We start from the raw sequence: 27,453 nt of genomic DNA on the forward strand, positions 1-27,453 counted from the left end.
CAACATCAATGTTTATTATGTTCTGGAATTATTTCTTTGGATAACTTTAATTCCGAATTATTAATATAAAAGCAGCAACTGTTTAAAACAACTGTCACATTTTAGAGTTTGTTGATATGACTGAATCTCTGTTAGTAATAACATTACTAACTAGATTGTCATTGTTGGTGGCTTGTAGATAAATAAAATAAATTTTGCCAATGCAAGCAAAGATTTTCATCTCTAAAATTCAAGAAACTAATAAATCACAAATGAAAAATCAGTAACATTGTAGGAGTATATAAAAATTTTTTTAATTTCGTTTGCATTAATTTTTTGTTAATAACAATTTATTTGTAAACATCTAATTGTAATAAATTTTTCTATTGAGTTTAAAATATGTCACAACCTGTTTCCTTATGAAGCAATATCGTCATCTGTCATGTAGTAGTAATATTTTTGACTTTCACTTTAAATAAAATTCAGTATGATAAAAAGAACTGTCCTAATACGAGTTCATAGCTATATCATATCTTTCACAGAAACTGAATAAAATTTTGATTTAAGGTATTGTGTGGAATGTACTCAATAATCATATGAAAATCAACAGGTAAGCAGTTACGGTTGCAGTAACAGGTAAACAGTACGGTTACTTAACAGTTAAAGTTACGGAATTTCGAAAATTTCAATTGGTAACATCGATTTATTATTGGAATGCAATATCCATTTTGAAAACCAATAAGTAACGTTGGAGCTTAGCTGTTGTTTTTCATATACACTATCTGTCAAAAAGTATTTGAACATTCATGCAAATGAGGTTATCTGAGGTCCTGATCTATCTCACGTCTTCTGTACTTAAATTACCTGTATGAAACAGCACTGGCATTATAGTCTGTGTATTTTCTGTAGGCGGTTCAAGGTCACATTTTCTACCGCGTTACTGGTACCAGACAGCCAATAACGAGGTAGAAAATGTGACCTTGAACCGCCTACAGAAAAGACACAGACTATTGCACCAAACCGATGGCTCACATACTCTAGGTGTTCCAACAAGCGTCCGGGATTGTTGTTTCGATCCCCAAGGAAGCACATTTGCTTGGCTTCCATTGTCGTGCTGTTGCTCATAAGCCTTTGATTACAAAATCCAACCATGCTGCTCGGTAAAGGTGGTTCAAGGCATGTCGAAATTGGACATACCTTGCACCACCTCACCTAGATGAGTGGAAACAGGCTGCATGGAATGATGAATCAAAGTTCAATCTCTGTCAATCGGATGGCAGAGTCTGGGTTTGGCATATGCGTGAACACCTTTTGCCAAAATGCATTGTGCCTACAGTAAAGTTTGGCGGAGGTGGAATTATGGTCCTCGAATGTTTCTTGTGGTATAGATTGGGACTCTTGATATCTATTCATGGTAAGCTCAACGCCGACTCCCATTCTAGACAACAAGACACTCCCTACGCTTCGGCATTTTTACAGTTTGGATCATTGTTATTTCCAGGATGACAACGCCACTTGTCATCATGAGGTCCACCATGGATTGATATGATGACAATGGGGTGAAACAACTAGACTGGCTTGCCCAGTGTCCAGACTTGAATCCTATACAGAATCCCTGGAACGAGTTGGATCGTCGAATTAAGGGGTGAAAGCAACAGTCCAAAATCGGTGCAAGAACATACATGTCTTCTCCAAGCCGAGTGGAAGAAAATACCATTGTCTATCATCCAAACACTGGTGGAAAGCATGCTTTGGAGCGTTACGATTGTAATAATCCCATTTGGAGGCTCTACCAACTGTTGAATATGAAAAAAAAATCTGCTTATCTCTTTTATCGCAGGGTCCAATTATTTATTGAAAAATAGTGTAATTCTTCACCGAATTCCTCAAAATATTTAAATCAGAATTTGATTCAGTTTTTGTGGACAATGTAATAGTTTGAGGCTCATGTATCAAAACAGTTTTTTTTTTAATTATCCAGCATAATGTAAAAAAAAAGAAGAAATATCGATCTTTATTATAAGAATTGTTTATTGTTTTATTATATTATTTTTCTAATGAATTTTCTTTGATAAGTTACATGTTGTTAAAAGTCTTGCTTTTGTTATGTTACATTAACTTTTCCTTCTATTATTTTCTTGTTAATGCAGTCATGTTTTTCAAACAATCAAACAATTCGGTTTGAAATTTCGGATATTAAATTGGTTCATGTGCATTTGTAATGTCATAATCTTTTGGCTTATTTCTCTATTAGACCTTAACATTCAGTTTATTGAGCTTGAACAGGTTTGAATTTATATTATTTAATTTTATAACAATATATGACATTATATTCTTTTTAGAAAAGATTCGACGTGTTATAGCTCAGAGTGGTTCAGCTGTTGCTGATTGGGCAGTAACTAGAAGTAATTATACTGTTGTTCATCAAAGTAAGGAATATGCTTCATTGTATAATTGCAATTTCCAGTCATCTTATCGAACAGTGACATGTCTGCGAGGAGCACCTTTAAATTTCTTTGAATCTACATATTTTAAAGTAAGTTTAAGTGCATACTTATTTTATTTTTATAAAAAACTAGATTTTTTAAAATTAAATTTGGTACAATAAAATTTTTTTAGCTCATTTTTAAAATAAAATATTATGTTAAATGAATGCAAAGAGAGGGGGTGAAGTCTCTTTCATTTCTATATGTGATTATGAAGATTGAAATTTGTAAGGATGTACAGAGAAATTAAAAGTTGTTTAGCATTTTATTGTCTTTCAATGATTGCAAACAGTAGTTCAAACAGTTATATCAAAACATTTTTCTACATTCGAATATTGAAAAGAAGTTATAAAAATTTGTATATTTTGCAATTGCCATAGAGGAATTTAAAATTTAAGTAATTTAATTTCAAAACTATTAAAAGTTCTAGAATTCTAAAAGCCATTATGAGTTTAAATGCATTTTACTTTAACATTAAATTGCAACATGAATTATAATGATTCTGTTTTTCACTATACACCTGTGTTTTCCTCATTTTGGGATTACTGTAAAATAATAAATTAATAATAACGAAGACAGAGAATTGATGTTACTGATGATGAGTGAGCGAGCTCATTAGATGCAACTTGGTAGAGTCCATATTGCATTAGGTACAGCTCTCAATATGATTCAGAGTGCTCATATTTTTCTAAATGCATAATTTAAACTTTGAAATTGTTGTATTTTGAGTTCTTGGAATATGAGATTCGTTAATTTTATATACAATTTACATAAAGTGTGGGTTACATGTTGGCAATACACAACACTGATAAGTTAACAAATACAATATGTATTTGCCATCATTATCGATCTATGGACATGCATCTGCTTGTACGTCTTTGAAAAAACAATTAAACTAAACTCTCGCTAAATCTCTCGTTTCTTCTTTAATATCTTTATCTGTGTTTTTTGGTAATAATCTACTTATTGCTTTCATTTTTACCATACTTAAGTGTCTATTATGCAATCTTCAAGAACATTTTCTGTTGTTTCTTTGGAATGCAGACTCTATATCCCTACATAATATCCCTATACTGAATGGCATTTTGATCTTCCCTCCTATAGGAAATAAAGTCTTCCCTTAAAACTTTTAAGAGCAGACCTAATTTTTCATCTTTCTCCATTACCTGCTGTAACTCTATTACATTGTGGCAGGCAATGTTTAAATTTTTGCTTGCTGGTTTATTATGATATCATCTTTTACTTTCAATTTTTGCAAAATTATAAAAAAGAAAATGTGTATTTCCATGATCAGCATCTTTGGAGAATACCAATCTGGAATAATAGTAAAGTTGACACATAATACAATAGTTTAGTAACTGTTAATACTGCTGATTCAAAAATGGCTGCCAAAGGTTTATGATCTTTTATCAAAATGAATCTTTTACCGAAACCGAGTGAATCTTAAATAAGTGAAATTTTTACTTCCCACACTATTGCAAGAGCTTCTGTGTCAATTTGGAAATATTTTTGTTCAGTTCTTTTTGGATCAAAAGCTACCGATCATTTCAGTCCTTCAGGATGTATGTAAGATAGCATGCAACAAATACGAACTGTTGTTTGCTCAACCTGACAGTTATTTAACCATTTAAACTTAATATTTTTTTGTTTAATTTATAAGATGATTTGCAATAGTGACAAATTTGCCATAGAAATTTATGAATTTCTTAGGGAGCTTTTTTTACTTCTTGAACATTCTCGTGTATTCTTAAGCTTTCATTACAGCTGAAATCTTCTCATCAGTCTTGTAGCTCATTTGCATGTTTTATGTTCCAGAAAATTCATTTAATTTTGGAAACGCTAACTTTTACTTCAATTAAGTTTTAGTCTGTGCTTTGTTCTTTTCTTAATATATACGACTTTAAAATTAGATATTTTGTCACTTCTGGTTATTCTAGCATCGTCCATAAACACTGATTCCTTCCATGCCTTGAAATAATTCTTCTATGTAACATTACCAAATTGCAGATCATAAATCTCATATGTGTATTTATTATCGAAAAGTTTCTAAGTTTCCAGGTGGAGTTTTGTTTCCAATTATGTATGTTGAAAGTCCAATTTTGAAAATTGTTTTCCCTTGTTAAACTAGCAAATATTCTCCATTTATTGCTGAGTATACCAGAAGCACATTCTGTGTATCTGCTTGTTTGACAAATCGATAGTTGAAGATTCTCTTTTCGACTGACAAATGTGATCCAGAATACGGCCTTAGCAAATTTTTTTGCAGCCCAAATGCTGCATTACTAACAAAAATGTATGGAATTTTTGAACTTCCTGTGCTTGACAAACACTGCAAATAAGATTTTCTAAATTTCTTTCTATTGATATCCATAGTTGAGTTTACTTCAAAATCGATGTCACAGCCTTTTCCAAAGCTGCCAATATGCACAAATATAAAACGGTATTTACTGTCGTCAATGCCCAATAGCACAATTGAATGGTAATATGTTATATAATTAATATATTAATATTAATTGTATATTATTTTTTAATTATATATTTATGTGTATAAAGCGTATCTAATGTTCTATTCATATTTGTTTTTATGCAATTGTATTAATAAACGCTTTATAATAATAATGTATGAAAATAATTGTAAGTAAAACATTTATTTAACTCAATGCAATTTAATATTCCAACTTACAGATTCCAGAACTTATTTTCTTATCGCAAAGTTATTGCCAACATTTCTACTTGTTGAAATTTCTCAGTTTTGGTATTTTTGTGCTGAATGATATCTTTTAATTGCCCTCGTAATCCATCAAAGGAAGTCATTGACCTTCTGAAATAATGGAAAAATCTCTTTCCTCAAATCTTCAAATAACATGTAAAAAGCACCAAACTATTCTCTTTTTTCATTAATTGGATAAATCCAAATAAATCATTATTTTTCTTTTCATTCGACTTCAAAATAATAATAAAGATAGAATTTTCTCTCTATTCATTTCAAGTTACACTTAAGCAGTAAATAGTTTAAATAACACGATTAAAGTAAATTTGTTTGTTGATGAAACTGCGCCGACTACTACGAGGGGTAGGAAATTTTATCACCGTGTATGTAAATGTTCGGTTTCTGTGAGCGGTAAAGGTAAAACATCCGCAGTGGAAGAAAATGATGTGTGTGTAACCTGCCTTAAAGACTGAATTGGCAGGCTGAATTAGCTTATTTGAAATTTTTCTGGAATTCTTCACTATACTGACAGCTTTACTACATATCTAACTCCATCAGATAATTTTTTGTTCTCAATTTTCAAGTTAATCATTATTGGGAATCGTTTCGATTCTTTCTATTGGAATTTAATTCGATTAATGGAACTTTAGTTTGTTTTGTCAGCTCTATGTTTTAAACTTAGTTGCTTTTGCTTTTTGAGCTGTAGAACATGCCTGTTGGATTTGAGCGATTTTTGAACAAGTGTTACATTCGCCAGAGACGAACTTGCATTTTTCATTAACATGATTTGTGCATGTGCATCTTGAACAAAATAGATTTCTTCTGCTTCACGACAAAATTTGATTTTTTTGGTCCGATTTTCCCTTTGCATGCACTACCATAATTGGTCCTCTACAAGCTTTTTTTCACAATTAGTGTAATCTAAAAGTCATTACAAATAATATTTTTTCAAATATTTGATATGTTATATTATTCATCGCTTAATCCACTTCACATAAACATCAATAAACAGCATATTGTTACCATAATCGTAGTTTATGGCAAGTGCCTTGAGTTCCACTATATATTTTTCTTTCATTTTGCTTTCGTTTGAAGAACTTATAGTGGGAAGGTATGATTAACCGTTTGAGAGAAAATGTTGCATAAGGATTGCTTTAAACATAGACAAAGTTTGGAAGGCGGAATGTCACGAACCTGGACCTTTTTCAGTAACTTACTTAGGCAATATCGTGACATTATTTTATGCTGGCATGCATCTGTATCCATATTTCAGAACATGCAGTTAAACTAAACTCTTGCTGAATCTTGTACGCACATAGTTTCACTTTGCGGTTAACTTACTGCAACTAGTTTTCAGTTAAAAAGCTGCATACGAGCTTTAGACATCAAAGAAGTGAATGAACTACTGCTATTAATGAGTTACTGCTATATATGAATCTGCATTTATCAATCGTCACATTTAATTAAAAATTCTTAATTTGAATGCGGCTGTCCACTTTAATAAGAAAGTGTAGCTTAATTTTTATTTATTACTTTGTTATTTTCTTTATTCAGTCATTTATGAACTAATAAATTCCTCCAAATGACGACGCAATATCTATCTGCTACAATTTGTAGTACAAGTTCTGAATGTTAGGAATTTCTCATAAGTTGGCAATATTTTTTATTTTATTTGGTTAAAATTATTGCATCTCTTTGGTATTATTTTAGTTAATAGTATATTTTGAAATTGCATCTGGAATGTTTTTTTAAACTTCAGAAATATTTATTATATTTTGTTCAAATTCATACTTCAGGTTTATTGCTAAGAGTTTTGCTGCATTTCACCTAATTTTGTCATAGATTTTTTATTTTATACTAAAAAAACGTGTATATCTTTGAATTCTAAAAGGAAAAATGCTTGTATCTCTGTATTTATTTGTGCAATAGTAATCAATTGTTAAATTCAAAATGCATTATGTCAAATTGAACAGCAATTTTTTGTGGCAGTTTGAATTTTGTTTTCCGACTTTTCTTCAAACTAATTTTTTATTGCAATTTTAATGTTTTTATATTTTATTGTGAATAATTTTACAATATTGCAGAACTATTAAAGATTAATTTTTCTTGTACTAAATAATTGATAATTTAATAGTTCAAGATTGTGCAATTTTAAATGATACAATAATTTTCAAGCTTCTGATTGATTTTCTGGACATTTTCAGAATTATTATTATTATTATTTTTTACTTTGTTGGTATATTTGGTTTTTCAATTGATGATGTTGAATTGAATGTGTTTTGAACAAGACTTTTTTATTTTTTGTGCATTTATTTTAAAAATCTGTTAACCCTTTAAAGAGCCATTTTTTTTCTAGTCATATTATGTTAAAATATTTTTTCAGCTTGAAATTAGAATAAGAAAAGGGATTCATTTAGCTTATTAGATAAATTTATTTTGATTAATTAATTAATAATTAAGTAACAAATCAAGACACATCATTTTGTCTGAGATAAAGAACTGAAGCATCTAAGTTTCTGACTTACTAAAAAAATTTGTCAGAACTTATGCCAACCTACATAATTTCATACAAAGATTGATAAATTTGGTGGGAAGCATACTTCCCACGGCCCTAGAAAGGGTTTAGTAAATAAATGGTTTGTTCATGTATTAGGCAATTTAGATGCTTATTTGCCTAATACATAAGCAATATATTTTTTTCAAAAATTCGCTGCCTTTTTATAGTTATGAAAGTTACTATAAAATTTTACTTTAAGTATTAGTATTCAAAATATTCTGTCAAACGTTAAGCCGGACTTGATACTGAATTGCAAAATGTAATTTCCATTGCAATCTGCATGTTTTATGAAATAAATTCCTGCCATTGGAGTCCTTTTTTCAAATTACCTTTAATACACCAAAGAAGGGCTGTTGAGCTATAAAAATCAATGAACTAACTTTGTATGTTTTTGTACTTTTTATAGATAATAGTTTATTATCTTTCAATGTTAAATTATTTGTGTATCATCTCAAAAACTGAATTTACATTTTACGAAGATTTTATTAACAAGCGGTCTTTAAAACGAGTTTCGAATAACCGATTAGGGTTTTGCATAAAATGTTTCACATTCTTTTTGAAAGGAATTTTCATTTGTATAAAGACCTTCGCATAATAAAAATCTTAAATTTTTTGAAACTGTCAGTTTTAATTTTAATAAGATTTTTTGTTGAAGGTTTTCCACGGTTACAATCTCCAATAATATATTTGTAAGGAGGAATTCTTTAACAATCTTATATTTGTGTGCTAGAATTTTTCTCCCTTCTGTAAAGCATTTTCTTTTGAAGGTCTAGTTATATATTCTTTTTTGCAGCCATCTGTGGGATGGTATCCTTGGACTCCTGTAATAGATTTTTGCACTCGAGGGATTAGTCGTGGAATTTTACCTGACCTTCCTGAAAATTTGATCAAATCACCTTATAGAAACTTTCATGATGATTTTGCATACCTCACAGGCGTGACTAAAGATGAAGCCGTTTCAATGCTGTGTAAGAATCTCAGATTGTATGTTAGAATCTTCTTATTTCACCATTTTTCTTCCTAACAGTAAGAGTAGATTCATATATAGTGTGGTTCTTATTTATTAGCTTTCAGTTAAGTCAAAGAATGATGTGTGCTTATTGCCTTTTATGATTTTGGAACTCTTTCTCTTTTCTTTCCAGTTAATATTAATCTTTAAAGTTAGCCAACAATGGCTAATGTTTATCACATGAGAGCATTGACTTTCTAATAAATGGATTAAAATTTTAGGATTCTGAAATTAATTAAGCTATTATTTAGAAAAAAATGTTAATTCAAACGTATTGTTTTTATCTTTGATCAGGAGCCACTTGTACATTGGCATTGTAAACAGTAATTTTTTCAATTTACGATCTCTAGTTTATTTAATTTTGCATATGGTATCTAAATCCATCAAATCTTTAGGGTACTAAAATCATCAATCCGTTTAGGCTTCCCGAAAAAAAAAAAAAAAAATAAATAAAATAAGGAAAACGATTTGCTTCCCTTTGTAAAGAAAGGAAACATTTTCAGGAATATTATGATTATAAACGTGCTGTTTATGTGCAGAAACAGTGTAATACACATTGTTTCTGCACATTTCATTCTGCCGCACATTTTGTAAAAGGAAAAAAGACGCTGTTAGACCACAGCACATTCTTCTTTTGCAGAGACGTTAGTTGGGGGATTTAAACTTTTTATCGCCTAAAAAAATGTTTTTCTTCATCCTAAATTATGAATTACAATAATAAAATAAAAGATTATTAATGATAAATAAAAATAAGTTAAAAATATTGTGCTGCAAAATTTTCTTCGGTAAATAAATAAATACCTTTTATAAGAATGTATTTTAACCTTACAATTTTTTTATTGTAAAAAAATTGTAGGGTTAAAAAGGCATTCGGGTAAATCTGTTTAGACAAAAAAAAAAAAAAAAAAAAGTAAGAAAAATAATAGCCAGTATTTATTTCGAAATTTGATTTCTAATTATAATTAATGAAAAATTAATAATCTATAAATACTGTGTCTTTGTTAAAGCTAAGCTACATGGAGTTTAAAATTTATTATTTTTATTGACTAATAATTATTCAAAACTAATTAAAAAAGGCAATTGTTAAAGATATATTATTTGCTACTTAAGCTATTCCAAAAGTCATTACTGCTCAATTATCATAGATTACTGTATCCCCAAGACTACAGTGTCTGAACTGCCTCTGTATTTGGCTTATATTTGATACATAATATAGACACAGACCTAGGTATAAAACTACCTATTTTTCCGTACTTTAGTACAGTGTAGCCTGCATTAGGTATTTTTTTCCCCTCTCAATATCTTGAGTTAGTTCTCTTTATAGTTATTTTTTGAATAGAATTCATCAATTCAAGAAGTAATTTTACTTTGTCACTACTTTATTGCTAAATATAATAACTTTTCGAAACTTTAGCAACAGTGTGTAAATTTATATCTTTGGATGATTTGTAAAATTTGTATGTAGTATATTTAAATATTGAATTTTTAAATGGACCCATTTTTATCAATCATTTGAAAATTATTATTTTATATACTAGTAATTAATGCATAACTATTTTAACTGTGCCAATTTTCATTTTCAGTGCAAGATCCTGAATTGAAAAGAAATAACTTTAGAGTTACAAAAGAGAAACTTGAAAGAAAAATTCGCGAATTTGCATCAGTGTTCAACTATACTTTAGATATTCCAGCATTGACAAAAGCTATCCAGTTTATGTATACACCTAAAGAAAAAGATGCTGAAAACGAAACGTTATTAAGAGAAAGTTATGTTAATGTAAGTGTTTTGTGCTTCACCAAAAGTGGAATTTACCATTAATTTCATTTAAACTAACTAATTTATTATTTATGTTATTTTAGATGATGTCCGATAGTTATTTCAAAGCACCAACCGATAAAATGCTGAAGCTTCTTCTTCAACAACAAATTCGAACATATATGTATGTTTTGAATAATTCTCTGGATGGTCTGCGTTTTGTTCAAGGAAATCCTAAAAATTCCTCCTTTTGGAAAGACGGTAAGAAGAGAATTTTTCTAAATAAATTAGGCATTTATCATATGTTCATTATTTAAAATGTATTGTCAAGTTCAATTTTTTAAAATTGTGGTTTATCAGAAAATGTGATTTACTGTAAAATGCGCTTCAGTATTTCCATTTTGAACAAAGCAGATGAAAGAAAAGTAGAATTATACTGTTTCAAGAAATTAAAATGTAGGTGTATCATATTTTTATTTAAAACTGGTATTTTTTTTTTTTCATAAAATGTTCATTTATTACATTGTTTCTTTTCTTGTAGTACTTTCAACTTCATTTAAAGTATATTTCTACATAAATATTTCAGGCGAATTTTTCATTTCAGTTTAGTTTAATCAATAATTAGTTGTTTTGTTGTAGGAAGATTCTACAATTTTGTTAAGTCTTTAGACACCGCGATTAGTAGCGTCATTGGAAATTGATTATTTATTACTGCAAATAGCATTTTAATTTATCTAAATGGAGAATTACTTTGATGTTTTAAATCTCCTGTTTGGTAAGCCTGTCAAATAAACCCAATTCTTATATATTTTTTTACAGGGGCTTCAAATATTTTACCCGATTGATGGCTTAAAAAATGTGTTCTATCAAGGCTTCAATCAAATTTGATGTTTAATTTGGCCCCAATTACAACTAAGCTCCAAACTTCTCACATCATATATGGCCATCTTTTATTTTATAAACACTGGGAAACAAATGTTTTTGTTGTTGAAATGCTCAATGCAAACGTTTAATTTTTAATTTCCACATCTTCTAACTTGTTGGTTTTCAGTATGTATTAATTTTATATCTATAAAATTATTAGTTAGTTATCATAAATCTATGATAGATATTTCATAGATTTCCTAGAAGATACAACTAATTCTATTGAAAATTAGCCACAAATTAAAGAAATGTGTTTCATTGCATTGAAAGATTATTATTTTCCATGAGATATAAGTTAGTTTAATTTTAATCTTTTTTTTTTAATATGATGTTGGTTGTTTTGATTATTCATTTGCTACTTCATTTTGTTTTTATTCTCATAAAATATATTAATTAGTATTTAAAATTCCTCAATACTTTTTTTATATAGTTGTTCCACATGACTCTGAGTACTATCTTGTCACTGGTGCGCCTTTCATGGATCCAAAATTGTATCCAAGTGACCTGAATCTTCATGAAGCTAGGTGGACTGAAGCAGACCGAAACCTTAGTATGTTTTTCATGACAGCTTGGGCAAACTTTGCCAAATTTGGGTATGGTATTTTGATATATGGGTGATTTTGATAAACATTTCAGCAGTTAATATCTTAATTTATTGCTATTAAACAGAACTGCGGATTTTTCTTTTTAATTGTTATTTTATTGTAAAAATTATAGCAATTGCTAATGGGGTTAAATTAATATGCCATTGATTTTGCTCTGATGATTTGGATAAATCATCACATGAAATAAATATTTTTGGCAATCAAATAATTTACTCTGAATTTATGTTTTGAATTTTGCTTTGTTCGTTTACATTATTTAGAATATGTTTTTGTTGTTGTTGTTGATTTTGGTTGCTCAGTTTGCAGAAATATGAATACTTTTCCACTACAGAAGATTCTTTTGGAATGTTTTTTATATCCTAATTTGGAGAACATTCTTGTAATTAGGGATTGCAATATCGGACCAAAAGTTCAATACCGGTATTCGGTATTTTTTAGATCTTAATACCGGGATACCAGTTTTAATACCGGTAGTAGAAATTTTACCGGTACACAGATGTTTCTTTGTAAGAAAACACAGATGTTTCTTTGTTTTATTTGCCAGTTTTATTAAAGAGTGTAAATATCACAAAAAATAATTTGTAACTTATAAATTATAACAGTATATAAAGAATCACAAAAAAGTAGAGGAACATCTTATTTATTTAAATCACAAAAAAGTGTAACTATCACTATTCATTCTGTGGTACGATTACAAATTTTTGAAATGTGATCTTAAAAAACATAATGCATCAATTGTACTGTCATTAAGCCTGTAACATAATTTTGTGCAAAAATTACCAGCTTCCGAAAACACTCTTTCGGCATTTACGTTAGTTGGTGGTACTGTTAGCAATACACAATATACTTTTTCCAAGTATTTACCTCTAAATCTCTCATCTTCAAATAAATCGATTTCTGGTCGGATGGTTTTGGAAATAGCTAATTTCTGTATTGTATTTTGGTTTGTTGAAATTTTTTTTATTTATCGCTAATTCTAATTTTTGTTAAAGATACAATTCCTCGGTATGCCTTTCTTCTGTGCGATTTTTCAGTTTAATATATATTTCTTCAGATAGTGATTTGTGTTGTTCTTTCAGTCACTGCAACGTGAAATTTATTGTTGCATTAGCTGTTAATAAATTAGAATCTCTCCGACAGAATGCCACAACAGCCAGTTTTATTGGAAGTAGCGCTGATACAGTTCTGGATATTAAGTGGAATTCACTACCTGAAAAATTAATTTGCAGGTTTAAGTCGATTGTTTCTTTTTGGATTGGATTTTTCAGTTTCAAAAATCGTTCCGTTATTAGGAGTGAACTGTTCCAATGTGTTTTAGAATCTAATATTAACATATATTTTGTTTTACTTTCAGTTAGAATATATTTTTGTAATATGGCAATTTTTGTAGGGGAACGTTTAAATATCATAACAATTTTTCGAACTTTATAAATTATAGGAAGCAATTCTTGATGGGTTAATATTTCATCCTCATTAGCAATGTCTTCTTCAACAATTACATTGTCATTATCTTCATTGTCGATATTACTCTCACTCTCTTCAAAGTCGGAATCCGAAGTTTCTGTCCGTGAGGACAATGCGGCGAAATTTGGTTTTAATGGGCTATGGCAGCCGAAGACCGATTTGAATGCCTTTACTAACAGCACGGCATTGCCTGCAGTGCATCTCCTGGGCCCCTGGCCATATTGGTTGGATGCTAGACCACTGGTAAACCGTGACTTGGTCAGATCAGTCATGATTTCAGTTGGTAAGAGCTGATGATAGGTCTCGAGTGTGGTGCAGACCCCACGAAGTCATGGACCGAAGTTGTCATCAAGGCAATGTGCAAGATGGTGGTGGCTTCATAATAGTGTGGGTTTTTAAATGGATTGAGCTGGGTCCTCTGGTCCAACAGAACCGATCATTGATTGGAAATGGTTATGTTCAGCTACTTGGAGACTACTTGCAGCCATTCATAAACTTCATGTACCAAACAACGATGGGATTTTTATGGATGACAGTGCGCCATGTCATCGGGCCACAACTTTTCCCGATTTGTTTGAAGAACAGTCTGAACAGTTTCAGCAAATAATTTGGCTATCTAGATTGTCCGACATGAATCCAATCGAACATGACACATAATCAAGAGATCAGTTCGTGTACAAAATCAGCACCGGCAACACTTTCGCTATTATGAACGGCTGTAGAGACACCATGGCTTAATATTTTTGCAGGAGACTTCCAGTGATTTGTTGAGTCCATGCCATGTCATGTTGATACACTTCGCCGGGCAGAGGAGGTCCGATACATTATTATTAGGTATCTGATAACTTTTCTCATCCATTAAAGTTGTTTAAGTATCAAACCTGCATTGTTAATTCATTTAGTTAGCATAATAGTTCCAGGCATTGTTGGTTTTTAAATTTCTTTTACCCATTTTTGGTGTATCTTTTTAAAGCATCTAGTAACAGAATGAATCAGGGTATATGATATTCTTTTCCAGTCTGGTAATCTTTGTCATAAAGGCATATGCTGCAAGACATTTAAAAATTATTAAATATACCATTACACTATATATTGCGTGTTACTATATACAGACTCTAAAGATTAATTGTAGGTATCAACAGATAATAATATTTGCTGTAATTCATGGTGTTGCAAACCATGTTTAGTAGGTAAAAAACAATAATACAATTGAAAGTTTACTGGCTAGCAACAGAACATGCGGTTAATGCACAATTGTTGGACAGTACATTTTACCGTCATGGTATATTCTTATTTCCATGCTCCTGCTTGTTGGATTGGATATTCTGGATTTGTTACTTGACTTCAAGATATATAGACCTCTATGTCTTGGTGTTCTTCCTTTGACGGTACCATAAATTATTCGCTTATGAAAAGTCTGTGCTGAGACTGTAATATCTCATAACACACATCTTCACCAATACAGCAGATATTGCTATCTTACCCAGTCTCCAAGCGCATCCTACAAACGTCTCCGTCAACTTTTCAGCGACATTCGCGTTTGAAATACAGTAATCATTTTTCTTTGTCCCCTTTCTTTCCATGAACTCTGCACTATAGGCTGTATTCTAATGAAACAAATGTTTTTTCTTGTAATTGTACTATTTTACTTAATTTGTACATATTTTTTTGCTTTATTTTATGATCATGCTTTGAAATAAATGTTTTTGTACTTATCATACTCATTAGCAAAAGTCAAACAAATATTTTTATTTGTTAGAAATAATCCAGTATTTATACTTAAATATTCCAATCTTTTTGAGCTGTGTTGTTTGTGTATTGTAAAGTTTGTATTGATGTACTTTTTATGTAGTCTCCTCTTATTCATAAAAGTAATTATGCATGTGTTTATTTTTTCTCCCTTTTTAGCAATCCAACTCCAGCCAAACTTTTTGATAGCATTTTATGGGAGCCTGTGGATTTGAAACATATGCAGTATTTATTAATAAATACTACGAATTACACTTCAGTGATGATGTCCAGCTATCATCAGAAGGAAAGCCAATTTTGGAACTCTTATTTGCCTACTTTAATGAAACAGGAATTTTTCCCTGCTACTTATTGCCAGCCTTTGTATGAAGAATGGCAAAACCAAAAGCATGTTTATGAAGCATCTTTATGGGGAGTTTTGGCAGCTATTGCATTATCAATCATTTTGTGTCTTCTTTGCACCTGTTTGTATTGCAGAGCTAAAAGGTAATTTTCAACCTCACTTATATTTAATATTTATCGTCGACGTTCAGGTAAAAATCAAAGTCTAAAACTGTAGTTTCAAGATATGACCAATTTAAACTTTTGTCTCATTATGAAAATAGTAAGAATTATAACTTACATTGTAGATTTACTGATATCTTATTATAGGTTTAAATGATTAAATAGTTAACTGAAATCTCTAATCGGCTGTAATAATCTGTCAAAAGATTTTTTTGTAGACTGATTGATTTTTACCGGCTAAAATGTAAATTGCTTCTATGACCTTTTTCTTGTCAGCAATAATTATTTAAGTGAACTTATTTGTTTAAAGCTTCAGTTTGATCTATTTATGTAAATACTAGTTAATGCATTAGCGATATTAGTGCAAAGAATAGATTATTATAATTTATATTAATAATGTTTTTTAATGCAATGCATTTGTTATTTTCGTGTTCTCCACATAATCTATCATGTTAGTGTAACAAACAATTATTTAATGACTCTTTAATTATATATCTAAGCAAAATCTGTTTCATTTTCTGAGTCAATTTTTTGGCTTGATCTTATATAAAAATCTAAATATAAGGATGGAAGGGATTTATATCAAGTTTTAAACTTTCGTGGCATCACCCCCTTTTTTTAAAATCTAATCAAATCGTGTTACTGTATTTCACATTGATTAGAAAAGGAGAATTAAAAGCCTTTGAAAGTGTAGGAGTTCATAAATGCTTTTGACCTAAGGTATTTTTCTTTGAGTAATTCCCTGAAAGACTATATTTGAGAAATATTGATCTAGTTTTCTGAATGCGAAAGCATTTTATTTTCAACCACTTGATTTTCTTTTCTTTTGTATGCATTGTTTCATTCTGCATGACTGCGCAAGAAAGATTTGAGAATTTAATCAAGTCACTGAACTTCGTTTCTGTACCGTATGTTCAAGAGCATTCATCTGCCTCACGGAGAGTGCTATCTTGATGTTCATTTAGTAATGCTGAGTGAGGCTGTCATTTTATATTTTATGGTGTTCAAACAGTGCTGTGAATACTATCATATTTTGTCACTGACTGTCTTAATTTCGGAAATTTTTGTTCAATAATTTCGCTGAGGTTTTTTGAAGGAATATATCTGTAGAAATGCTATATTTTGATTTTGATCCGGATCATCTCATGTGTTAGAGTAAAGTGACTCTTCTTTTATATTTTCTATGAGTGACAAGAAAACTGAACAAACATGTACCGATTTCTAAGCTACCACAATGACAATTTACTTGATATGTATAACATTGTGCATTATTTGTAGGCGAGGGGGTTCTGTATATTGTTTAGTTATAACAGTGCAATTTCCTGCTGTAATGCATTGATGACACATTACTCGATGGGATCTGAAAAACAGTCAAAGAAAATAAAACGAACTACTCATTTTTTAAAATCATCTGCCGCTCTTTGACAAATGACTTGCTCGTATATGCTTTTTTTTTTTCATTGTTCGTATTCTTGTTAGCCTCTTGTAGCTTTTTTATCATCTCCTGGGGCTTTTTTATTTTGTGCGCACAATCCTTTTTCTAAATTTCACACGCAGCCCTTCCGATTGTGTCATCAATTATTTCTGGTATTTGACTGCCGGAGACCATCTTCATTATTTGACTGCCGGAATAAATCTTCACAGGCTATCAGGCAGTAAGAGACAATCATTGAATCCCTTTAATAATACATCGTAAACATACATTTCTTCTCATACACATCTGTAATGAATCTTTTGAAGTCATTAAGTGGACTGGTAAATTTTACTTCCCAGTATAAGTTAATTAGTAAAATACGGACATCTATATTATTAAGCAACAAAAAGTCAAGGGAGTTAGTATGCAGACAACAGAGAATTAATTGTTTGTAATAATAAGATATATATCACAAAATCGAAAATTTTGGACTTCGTGACTTCTATCTGAACGGCGACAGTATCCTTTTAAATATAATTTTTAAAACTCTTTTTAATCGAGACAAAATTGCCATATTTCATTTTTTTAAGTCTGCAGCAAAATACAGCAGCTATTAAAAAAATCTGGCGGATCTTATAGGTGAAATGATCAAAAGTTAATTTTGTTAGAGTAATAAAAATTGCATGCCAAGTACATCGTGCGGACGAGTTGAATTTCTTACTAATTTCATTTTTGGAATATAGAAATTTTTTAAAAGTCACGGGTTAAATTTTTACTAGCTTTTAAAACTACTTTGTCTTCATAATAGTGATTCTTTAAAAAAATGGCTTCAGTTGCATCAGGAATCTTAACGGCGAGAGACAAAAATTAAAAAAAAAAAAAAAATCAGGGAGATTGCAGCAGCTAAAAATAGACAGATGTTGATTTTTTACCAGCATTTTGCCAACGTTTAATTACAAGATTTATTTATAGTTATTAACACTCTACACATTTAACTTACCAACAGTATACTCTTTTTTTTTTTCTTCCGAGTTTCATTAAATAGCAGCAGGATCTCCCTATAATATGTAAATAGATTGAATGTTTTATTTTTAAGGTGGTCAAATTAGATTTATTCCTATATATAATTTCTACATTTAATATGCTTAGAAATATGCAATACACAGCTCAAACTTATAAAATCTCATCTAATCTTGAGTAAAAGTTATGAAGCAGTTAATATGGTCATGAGGCATATACTCTTTAAGCATACTGGGAAATAACTATTGCGGATATCATTTAATTCCTGTTTATCATTTTGTAGTAAACATATTGTCAGTACTGAGGATATACCTGATGCTGTGTCTGTTACACCATCATCTATTGATACATTATTGCAGTAAGTATAAATCTACTATTTTCATTTGCCATTTCTTAAAATTCATTCTTAAGATACATTTAAAAAAATCTCCATCGTTTTAAACGATTCTCAAAGACTATAAATTATATATAAGACTATAATTGCATTAATAATTATATAATATTTTAACTATATATATTATATATGACTATATATTTTAAAAACCAAAGTGTTTAGTTTTATCAAGTAATGATTTTAATGCTGAACATACATGCAACTCTGGTAAAATTTTATGTTTTGATATTTATGACATTTAATTGTAAATTTGAACTTTGATGTTGTTTTAGCATGAAAAGGATGGAAGCAGGAAATAAGTACCTTGCAGAGCGTCTTCGTGGAGAACAAAAGCATACCCAAGTTTGACTGATTTTATTTCAGTTTCACATCAATAAGGATCACATCTTTAGAAAAACATTTTATTCTTCAGTGAAGAAATCGATTTTCTACTGTATCTGTGATTATTTATTAATATGTATGCTTTTGCATATTATTATTAATGTTAACATATGCCATTCCAAAAATGAAAAAGGAATGACAAAAATAGTTAGATATACTATCGTATACGATAGTTCTAAGTGACAATTATTTCTTAATAGTTTAACTATATGTGCATTGTGATGTCCAGTAAATTCCCAAAAAATGACTTTATCGAGACTGATTCAAAACAAATATCGTACAAAATGGTTTTTTATCTAGGCTATCTGTTTATATTTTTAATCGAACAAGAGAATGATAGATAGATCTCTTGTTGATCCGTCCTCATTTGTAATGACGTTTTTTGAGAAATGGTTCTGTGAAAGAATAAAATTATAAATCATAAAATTTTAACTGTTAAAAACTTCTGAATTTTTTCTAAAAGAATTAATATGTTATAAACTGTATAGATACGAAGAGAAATATATATTTGTGTAAAGAATATGTATAGAAATCGAATATTAACGGAGTTATATATATTGTGAGGTAAGAATTTAGAAGTAGAAATAACCTTTCAGTTTCCATTTTAAAGACATATTACAATAATAACTTTCTTAAAGAACTTAAGTAATTGAAATATACTTGCTAAATTTCATAAAAGGAATTTTTCTAAAAAAACTACAATAATATACCTTTTCTGAATCAGGAAGGACTACAGATATGAAATAATATAATAAAGTAATATGATATAAAAATTATGGAATAATTTTGGTGAAAAGAGATATCTTATTTCTGAATTTTTACAGAAATAATGGTGTGTATTGTAAAGATATTTTGTAATTTTTCATTAAACATTGTTTATTCTGTAAGGTATACTGGATCTTGTTCAATTTTAGACGTTACTTTTTTTTTTTAACTGTGTAATATTGTGCTTTAAAGGAAAATTCAAAATTATATTCACCTTAAAAGTTTATTTCTTATTTCATTTCGACATTTTGAAATCTTCTGTTGTAATGAATTCCATTTCGTGAGTAAAAGCTTTATTAGTTATTTGGTGTAAGTGCAAGTATTTTTTCCCTATTTTTAATTAGGGTATATATTTTACTTCTTAAAGGAATACTTTTCCATTAATATTATCATTAATTTATTCATTAATAATATTTTTGCATCTTCTGAGAGTTTGTGATGGGATAGGTGTGTTATGTTTTGTTTATGTCTTGCTAATTTAAAGTTTTCAATATTTTGTTTAAAACATTTTTTTAAAATTTTCATTAATTGCAAAAATTACGAATATTATAATTTGAAAATTATTTTAGTGCTTTTAATATGGTTACAGTAATAATTTAATATGGCATGAAGATTTAAAATTAACCTTTAAAAAGAAAACGCGATTTCATACATTCGGTATTCTGTAAATTTCTTAACTTATCTAGTTTAATGATAAAAGCTACGCAATTTCCTCTTATTTACAAGCGATCAGGAAAATATTTTCTTCGTTTGAAAACAGAAAATATTTAAGGCAAAATTGATTGCATATTTTGATTGCCGGATTGTCTTAGAAATATGTATTTGCACCATCAAAAGTTAAGATGAAAACTTATCACTTTCAACCCTACCGACGAAATAAAAACTCCATGAAAAGACAAATATCAATTCTTCCGACTGTTGATTTCATTTTTTTTGTTTTTTGTTTTTTTATACAAAAAATAAATGAAAATAGTAAAGATATTCTTCAGATATATATTAGAAAGTTCATCCTATCTAAACTGGCATAAGAGACAAATTTTAGGCCACAGAAACCTGTAATTGGAAGTATCTGAAAGACGAGATATTTCGTCGGTAGCGTTGAAAGTGTTAAGGCAGTCTCTATAATAAATTTCAAGTAAGTAAATGCCGAGATAATATAAATTAAATTGAGTGATCAAAATTTGGTGTATTTAGTTTAAATAAGAAAATTAGAACAATAGTTTTGAATATGAAAGAAAATGTTTTTTTTATTCAATATCAAAATTATATTTAGTAAAAAATGAAATACTAATAGTAAAATTTAAATTATTTATCTTAAATATTTTAGACTTCATATAGTACTTTTTCACATTCATCAAAATTATGAATCTGAAAAGCACAGAAACTTTTGTCTGTTTAACTTCCGAAACAACTGATCTGGAAATATAAAAAGTTTTGTAGTTTTTGCTGCTAGTACAACTTTTTTCATTTTAAAATATTACAATTGAAAAAAATTCTCATTCAAATTTATATGCTTCGAGTTGTAAATGCGTTTTTGGTTGATAACAAGAATGACCATTTATAAACTTTTTTTGGTAAGGAATAGTAACTAGTACGATTACAGGTCTAATCTTGAATGAAGCTTTTCGTGTTGAGAAGATTCTATTTTTAAAGAATGATATCTTTCGTTGTCTGACTACTGTAAAATAATCTGAAAGAAAATAAATGCAGAAGTATTTTCACAAAGAATGTATCTGGATCTTATTAAAGGCAATTATCTCGGCAATTCTGGTTTACTATATTGTATATTAACTCTTTAATTAGCAAAAGGATTTTAGATATCCCCAAACAGCCTCACGTTGCTCCTTAGCATCGTGCCGAGCAATAGAGGGTTAATTTGTATGCGCTTATTTAATTTTGTATGTATTTCATTTTAATATAATTGTAATACTGTCCCGGCCATTTAGCTTGAGTAAATTCAATTTCGTTCTTATTTTAATAATATTTATTATTAGAGAAACTCTAAATTTGACGCAATTATTAATATTTTATTAATATTGAAGTAAATGAGGGAAATTTCTCATTTAACTTCCTCCTTATATCGTCCCTGATGCTTTGCTTAGATTTACTAAAAGTAAGCTTTGTAAGTTCTCTCTGAAATTTAGAGATGTATCTTAAAATTTGACTGTGAAAAAAAGTATTCTCTTTTATGCGTAAGACCGTTATTATTTCAGGATTATTCAGGATTATCCTGAAGCAAACTTTCAGATTACAGAATTTTTTATTTTTAGTCTGAAAATTTCAAAATCATAACAAAGTATTTTGTCATGTTTTAAAATTCTGATTTACATAATTCTTAAGACTTATTTATTAAAGAAGCTTAATATAAAATTTCAGGTTTAGTGTTCTTTCATAATTTGCATTTTCTGTTGAAGTTCATCTCATTTTCATGAAAATCGTTGAACATTTTGTAAAAATATTACATTAGAATAGTTCAATAAAATTTGTATTTCTGTTAGTATTTTAGATTAATAAATATAGATGAGTCCTTTAATTATTTTGCATTTACATTCCTGTATCTACTTTGCTTTCTTTACATTCCATTTTTTTAGCTATTTTGTTTTATATGTTATATGTTTACACATGTTTGATTTTAGTAGTTGTGCTTTTAGATAATGCTTAGTTCCTTTAATATATCATTTTGATTTGTACAAAGTAATCGTTGAATATTTTATATGAGAATTGTTTTGTCTTTTAAATATATGCTATGCACAGACACAGATTTTGTAAAATTTGTTGTTATACAATTTTTTATAATCTTAGAATATTTTTATATTTTTTCATGCAAACTATCATACATCAAGATGATTTCTTTATATATATATATATATATATATACAGTGCAGACTTCCTCACATTTGATATGGAGGATTGATTCTTGTTGATTAATGCATCAAATGATAATTGAATCTTCATTATAGTCTAAAAATATTCTGACTCGCTTAGGTTGGTGTATCTTTAACATTTCACCATTTTGATTCTTAATATGTAATATAGAAACGTATAATACAAGTCATTAATTTTTTCCTGCAAATTTATTCATTTATTTAAAAAACCTTCTAAATCTGTAATAAAACATTTATTTTAAAGAGATGTTAATAAACTTAGTTTTAAATTTCCATGACTTAATTTAAAACAGTTTTTGGCATTAGGATTGAATTATCAGAATATATATACTACTACATTAAAAAGTTATGGAATTTATTTCATTACAGAAAAATGAATGCTAGTAAGAACCTGTTTATTAGGCGTTTCCTTTGAGATAACTCCTTGTGCAACTATGTATTTTTGCCATTATATTCATACAAAACTGTAAATGCAGATTACAAGTCTCCCTTTCACACCTCCGTGCCTTTGCCATTTTACTTTGGAAATTGAGAGGTGACGCCCCTTAAGACATTTTTCACATGGGGAATTTAGAGGAATGAGCTAGTTGCATAAATATTGAAATATGATGTTTTAACATCAAGAGGGGGGGGGCTGCGAGCTTGTGCCTTATTGTTATAGAACACTTATGACTTGTACGGCCTTCTGTACCACGGTAAGTTCTGTGTGCTTGCTCTACTGTTATTTGAACTGAATGAAACTTGTTCTGATGAATTCCAAGCTGGAAGTTAACGTGAGGTTTGTCCTGATCATATTGCGTAGCACTTCGTCATTGACATCTGATGGCTTTCCTGATCTGGATTCATCTTTCGAAGAAAAAATCACCCGTACGAAATTTCGCAAACCATCTTTGGCATGTTTGAGCTGTTATTACGTCCTCTCCCAACACGCCACACGAGTTTTTTTTATTTGCCTCTATTGCTTTATTCTCTTTTTGGAACTCGCACAACATACAATGTCATAAGTGCCCCTTTTTTCACTCTCGTTGACAGTTTTAGAAGTTTAAAAAAAAACTGACTAAAATAAGAAAAAAAAAAAAAAAAAGACTAAAATACGTGTATGCATCAATTATATACTAATCTAATTGTTTAAACCGGTTTTCAGTCGGATCAGAATTCTTGTTAAGGATCGGTAACGCATAAACGCGCACGTGTTCAGAAACGACAGAACTTTCTCTTATACCCAATAGTATCAAGTATTTTTTCTAGAGGCTGCTATGAGTTGTAGTAGGATCTCGAGATTTTATAATTAGGGTTTTGAGATCTGGTACAAAGATTTCTTATGCATGAAGAGCTTTGTGCCTTAATCCTTCCATGGGATTGCGCATCCTGAATTTAATGAAAAAATTCGTGGTTTAAAATTGTTTATACGCTGTTCGTATCCTTAAGAAAATTGCAAGGTGCATTTTAATAAGATTCTCATTAGTTTCATTAGTGGGCGCCAACATTTCATTTTTTTTTTTTTTTGTCATCTGCCAAAGGAATTAGACTTTCTGGTGAAATAAAGAGTTAATAGTGTTTTAAATCTGTATTTATAATGTTTTTTTTATTGTATATTCAATTTATAAAACATTAAATTCAAATAAAAATAAATATTTTATTTATAATGTTAATTTTACTTATCTTTTATTCAAAAAGTGATGAAATTAGTACATGTTGTGTATGTAAAAGTATAGCTTGTGTATTGTTATAATATATTTCAAATAAGAAAAATTATGAATTTTTCCTTTCTTGCTTGAAAATTCATTTGGGTAAAAATTAGTCTATATTGAAGCCTGTTTGAATTTATGATGATTTTAAAAAATCCACAAAGAGAAAGTTTGTGCTGTATAGCGATTACATTTCATGAATATTTATTGTAATTGAATTTCTAGTCCCAGTCTATCCATATCATTTAATTTATGCTAGAAATTTGTGTTTTTTATACTTATGCAAATAAAATGAAAGTTATAAATGTTATGGTCTCAAGTATTGATTATTTTATATTATATCCACTCTAAGAAATTGAATATAAAATGTAAATGTTAATAAAATTTCATTTCCATTCTAAGTGTGGGAAAAATATAATAGAAAATAAATATTATAGGTTTTTATTAGAAAATTAAAATGATGGCCAATTGCAGTTAAAAGATATAATTAACATTGAGAGCTGTGTTCTTTAAAAGATTTAGCAGTCGAACAGGATTACCACGCAACCGGGGAAATAAAAGGAATTTTAAGTTTCTTAGTTATTTTTCCCCTGTATAGAAAATGCCGATCTCTAGAGACTGCAAGAATAAAAGATCGTAGTAATAGTCTTCAAAGACGAAACAATACCATTCGCGATTGTGTAATGCGGAAACTTGACCCTTTTCTACTCTCTCCTCTTTTTCTGTTTAAATCAGTCTAGTTTCGATTTGCAAGACAGTTCTTTTTCCATGAGATCCCTGAATTGCAGCTAATGAGCAAGTCTTCTATAAAGGTATGAAATAATAGAATACATTTCGGAACATTGAATCTGCGGAAGCAGTGCGGCAGTGTTTAGTCTATCATAATTGAGTTCATTGAATGGTTTGTTAATTATTTGAGAAACTTACAGCTTATTCAAAGTAGATTAGAGAATTTTTTTTAATCAATAAGCTGCCCAAAATCCGTATTTAATACGAATTGGACGGATTAAAAAAGTCAATCCTGATTTTGCTGAATGGGTTCGAGGAGTTCGGCAAAATCCATTTGTTGCATGCTGCTTGCTCGCTTTGTAATAAGACCGCTGCCATATAATTAAGAACAAATTAAAAAAATTATATGAAGAAAGACAAAGCAAACCTCAAACATTTTAATGCTATGATATTTCGGATTAAAGATTCAAATCACCAATTAAAAATAAATTTTAAAAATTGTGATAAATGACACAAAATTGAATAGTAAGTAATAATAAATAAAGCAATAACAAAAAAATTTGGTAACTTTGTGAAAATTATAATTTCAGTAAGTGCGTAATTTTATTAGACAGACAGATGACACTTAACCCTTTATTTACAGATGAGACTGGTAAGTCAAGTCATGTTTTTTCATGATACTATATTAATTTAAATGTTTTGTGACTTTACACTCCACTTCCATGAAGACTGCTCTTTAGTTGTTGAATGGCAGGACAAGCTTATTTTTCTTTGCTTGTTTAAAAATTGTCCATGTGTTTTTGCCCATTTTATTATATGCAAAAACATATAATTAAATTTTGCATATTGGTAAGTTATAATTTTTAGTTATTATTATTAATTATATGTAATATAAATTTGACATGTTCTGAATTTTATGAGCCCATGTTATAAAATTATGTATTATTTCATGGTTGGTATTTTCCAGCCCTTTCAAGTCTTGTGTGTAGCAATATGTTTTGAGGTTAGATAAGACATACAGTCTGTATTTTGATATTCTATAGTGTTACTCATATTGCTACTTTGCAATAAATTTATTTATCGAATGCATAAATATTGAAGAATTTAATATTAGGCTTCATTCCAGAAAATTTTAAGAAATGAAGTTAGCTTTATATATATAACTACCATTGTGAGTACTAAGGATTATTTTATTCCTGATTATGGTTCATTTTTGTAAAAAATGTCTGCGTAATGATGAAATTGCTGCTTTACTGACAATGTTTCCTTATGATATGCACCATCTGAAAGTATCGATAAAAGCTTGTATGAAATAACAAGAGATTTTTCTACTAGCAACAAAACTTCTCAGATACATGTTGATTGAATGGAACCTATTGTAAGAATTCAAGATATAATGCAGGAATAGCACCTAAGGTGCAGATACACACTGATTCAATACAAGTACGCTCCAGAAAGTGAAGAAAAGGAGGAAGAAGTTAATGAAGTGACAACTGTTGCTAGTAGGCAATGGCAAAAACGAAACCCTGATACCGCTATACCTATTTCATTCAGGGAATGTTTCAGAATACTTTGAAGACTGTGATATGTTAGCTGATTTTTTAATATTGATACATTAAATAGACTAGCATTACAAAGCAATGCGTACACACAGCAAGTAAATAACATTTCAATAATAACTAATAATGATACATGTGGTTATCAAAATAATGGACCTGTGAATAAATAAATAAAATGAACCTATGAATAAAAGTGACATTTTTTAATGCTCTTCGTAAGTATTAAAATACATGCCAACAGTTTCTTTTATAAATAGCGATGTATATATTCTGGTAGTATATGTTAGCTTTATTAAAGTTCTGTAATTCTTGGATTTTTTTTCAAAAATGTTTAGCGTAAAATGTTGGACATCTCAGATTTTCTGAGGCCAAATTGTAGGAGCCCGTCGAGCTGGAGGAAGTGTGACCGAAACATCCCAACTTTTAGGCGTTTCTAGAGGTACGGTGTCTAAAGTGATGACAGCATACACACAACACGGCAAGACAAGCTCGGCAATGCAATATAGTGAGCGGAAAGAGAAGCTCAGTGAAAGAGACCGACGGGTGTTGAAAAGGATTGTAATGTCTAAAATGCGAACAACTGCAACAAAAGTGACTGCAGAGCTCAATACTCATCTGGATTCTCCAGTATCAGTGATTACAATTAAAAGACACCTTCATAAGCAGAACATTTAGAGTAGAGCAGCAATTCCCAAGACATTTTTCACTGATATTAAGGGTAAAAGTTGTCTACAGTGGTGTCCCACTCACAAAACCTGGTCGATTGATAAGTGGAAGGAAGTATGGTCTGACGAATCGTGTTTCACATTTTCCCCTACTACAGGACGCGTGCATGTTTGGAGGATACCTGCACAAGCGTATGATCTTGATTGTCT

The 27,453-nt window shown here is 29.5% G+C and overlaps 1 protein-coding gene across 1 annotated transcript in view; it reads left to right on the forward strand.

Annotated features, from left to right (window-relative positions):
- Nucleotides 1–24,600, forward strand: part of LOC129958593 (neuroligin-4, X-linked-like) — a 37,906-nt gene extending 13,306 nt beyond the window's left edge. Inside the window, exons 5-12 of the mRNA XM_056071174.1 lie at nucleotides 2,322–2,515; nucleotides 8,526–8,700; nucleotides 10,325–10,518; nucleotides 10,602–10,758; nucleotides 11,852–12,014; nucleotides 15,399–15,725; nucleotides 18,461–18,535; nucleotides 18,844–24,600. Of these exons, the coding sequence (XP_055927149.1) occupies nucleotides 2,322–2,515; nucleotides 8,526–8,700; nucleotides 10,325–10,518; nucleotides 10,602–10,758; nucleotides 11,852–12,014; nucleotides 15,399–15,725; nucleotides 18,461–18,535; nucleotides 18,844–18,919 (1,361 nt within the window). The 3' untranslated portion in view covers nucleotides 18,920–24,600. The remainder of the gene's footprint in view (nucleotides 1–2,321; nucleotides 2,516–8,525; nucleotides 8,701–10,324; nucleotides 10,519–10,601; nucleotides 10,759–11,851; nucleotides 12,015–15,398; nucleotides 15,726–18,460; nucleotides 18,536–18,843) is intronic.
- The last annotated feature ends 2,853 nt before the right edge of the window (nucleotides 24,601–27,453 follow it).

The sequence above is a fragment of the Argiope bruennichi genome, chromosome X1, assembly GCF_947563725.1.
Source record: "Argiope bruennichi chromosome X1, qqArgBrue1.1, whole genome shotgun sequence".
NCBI classification, from domain to species: Eukaryota; Metazoa; Arthropoda; class Arachnida; order Araneae; family Araneidae; genus Argiope; species Argiope bruennichi.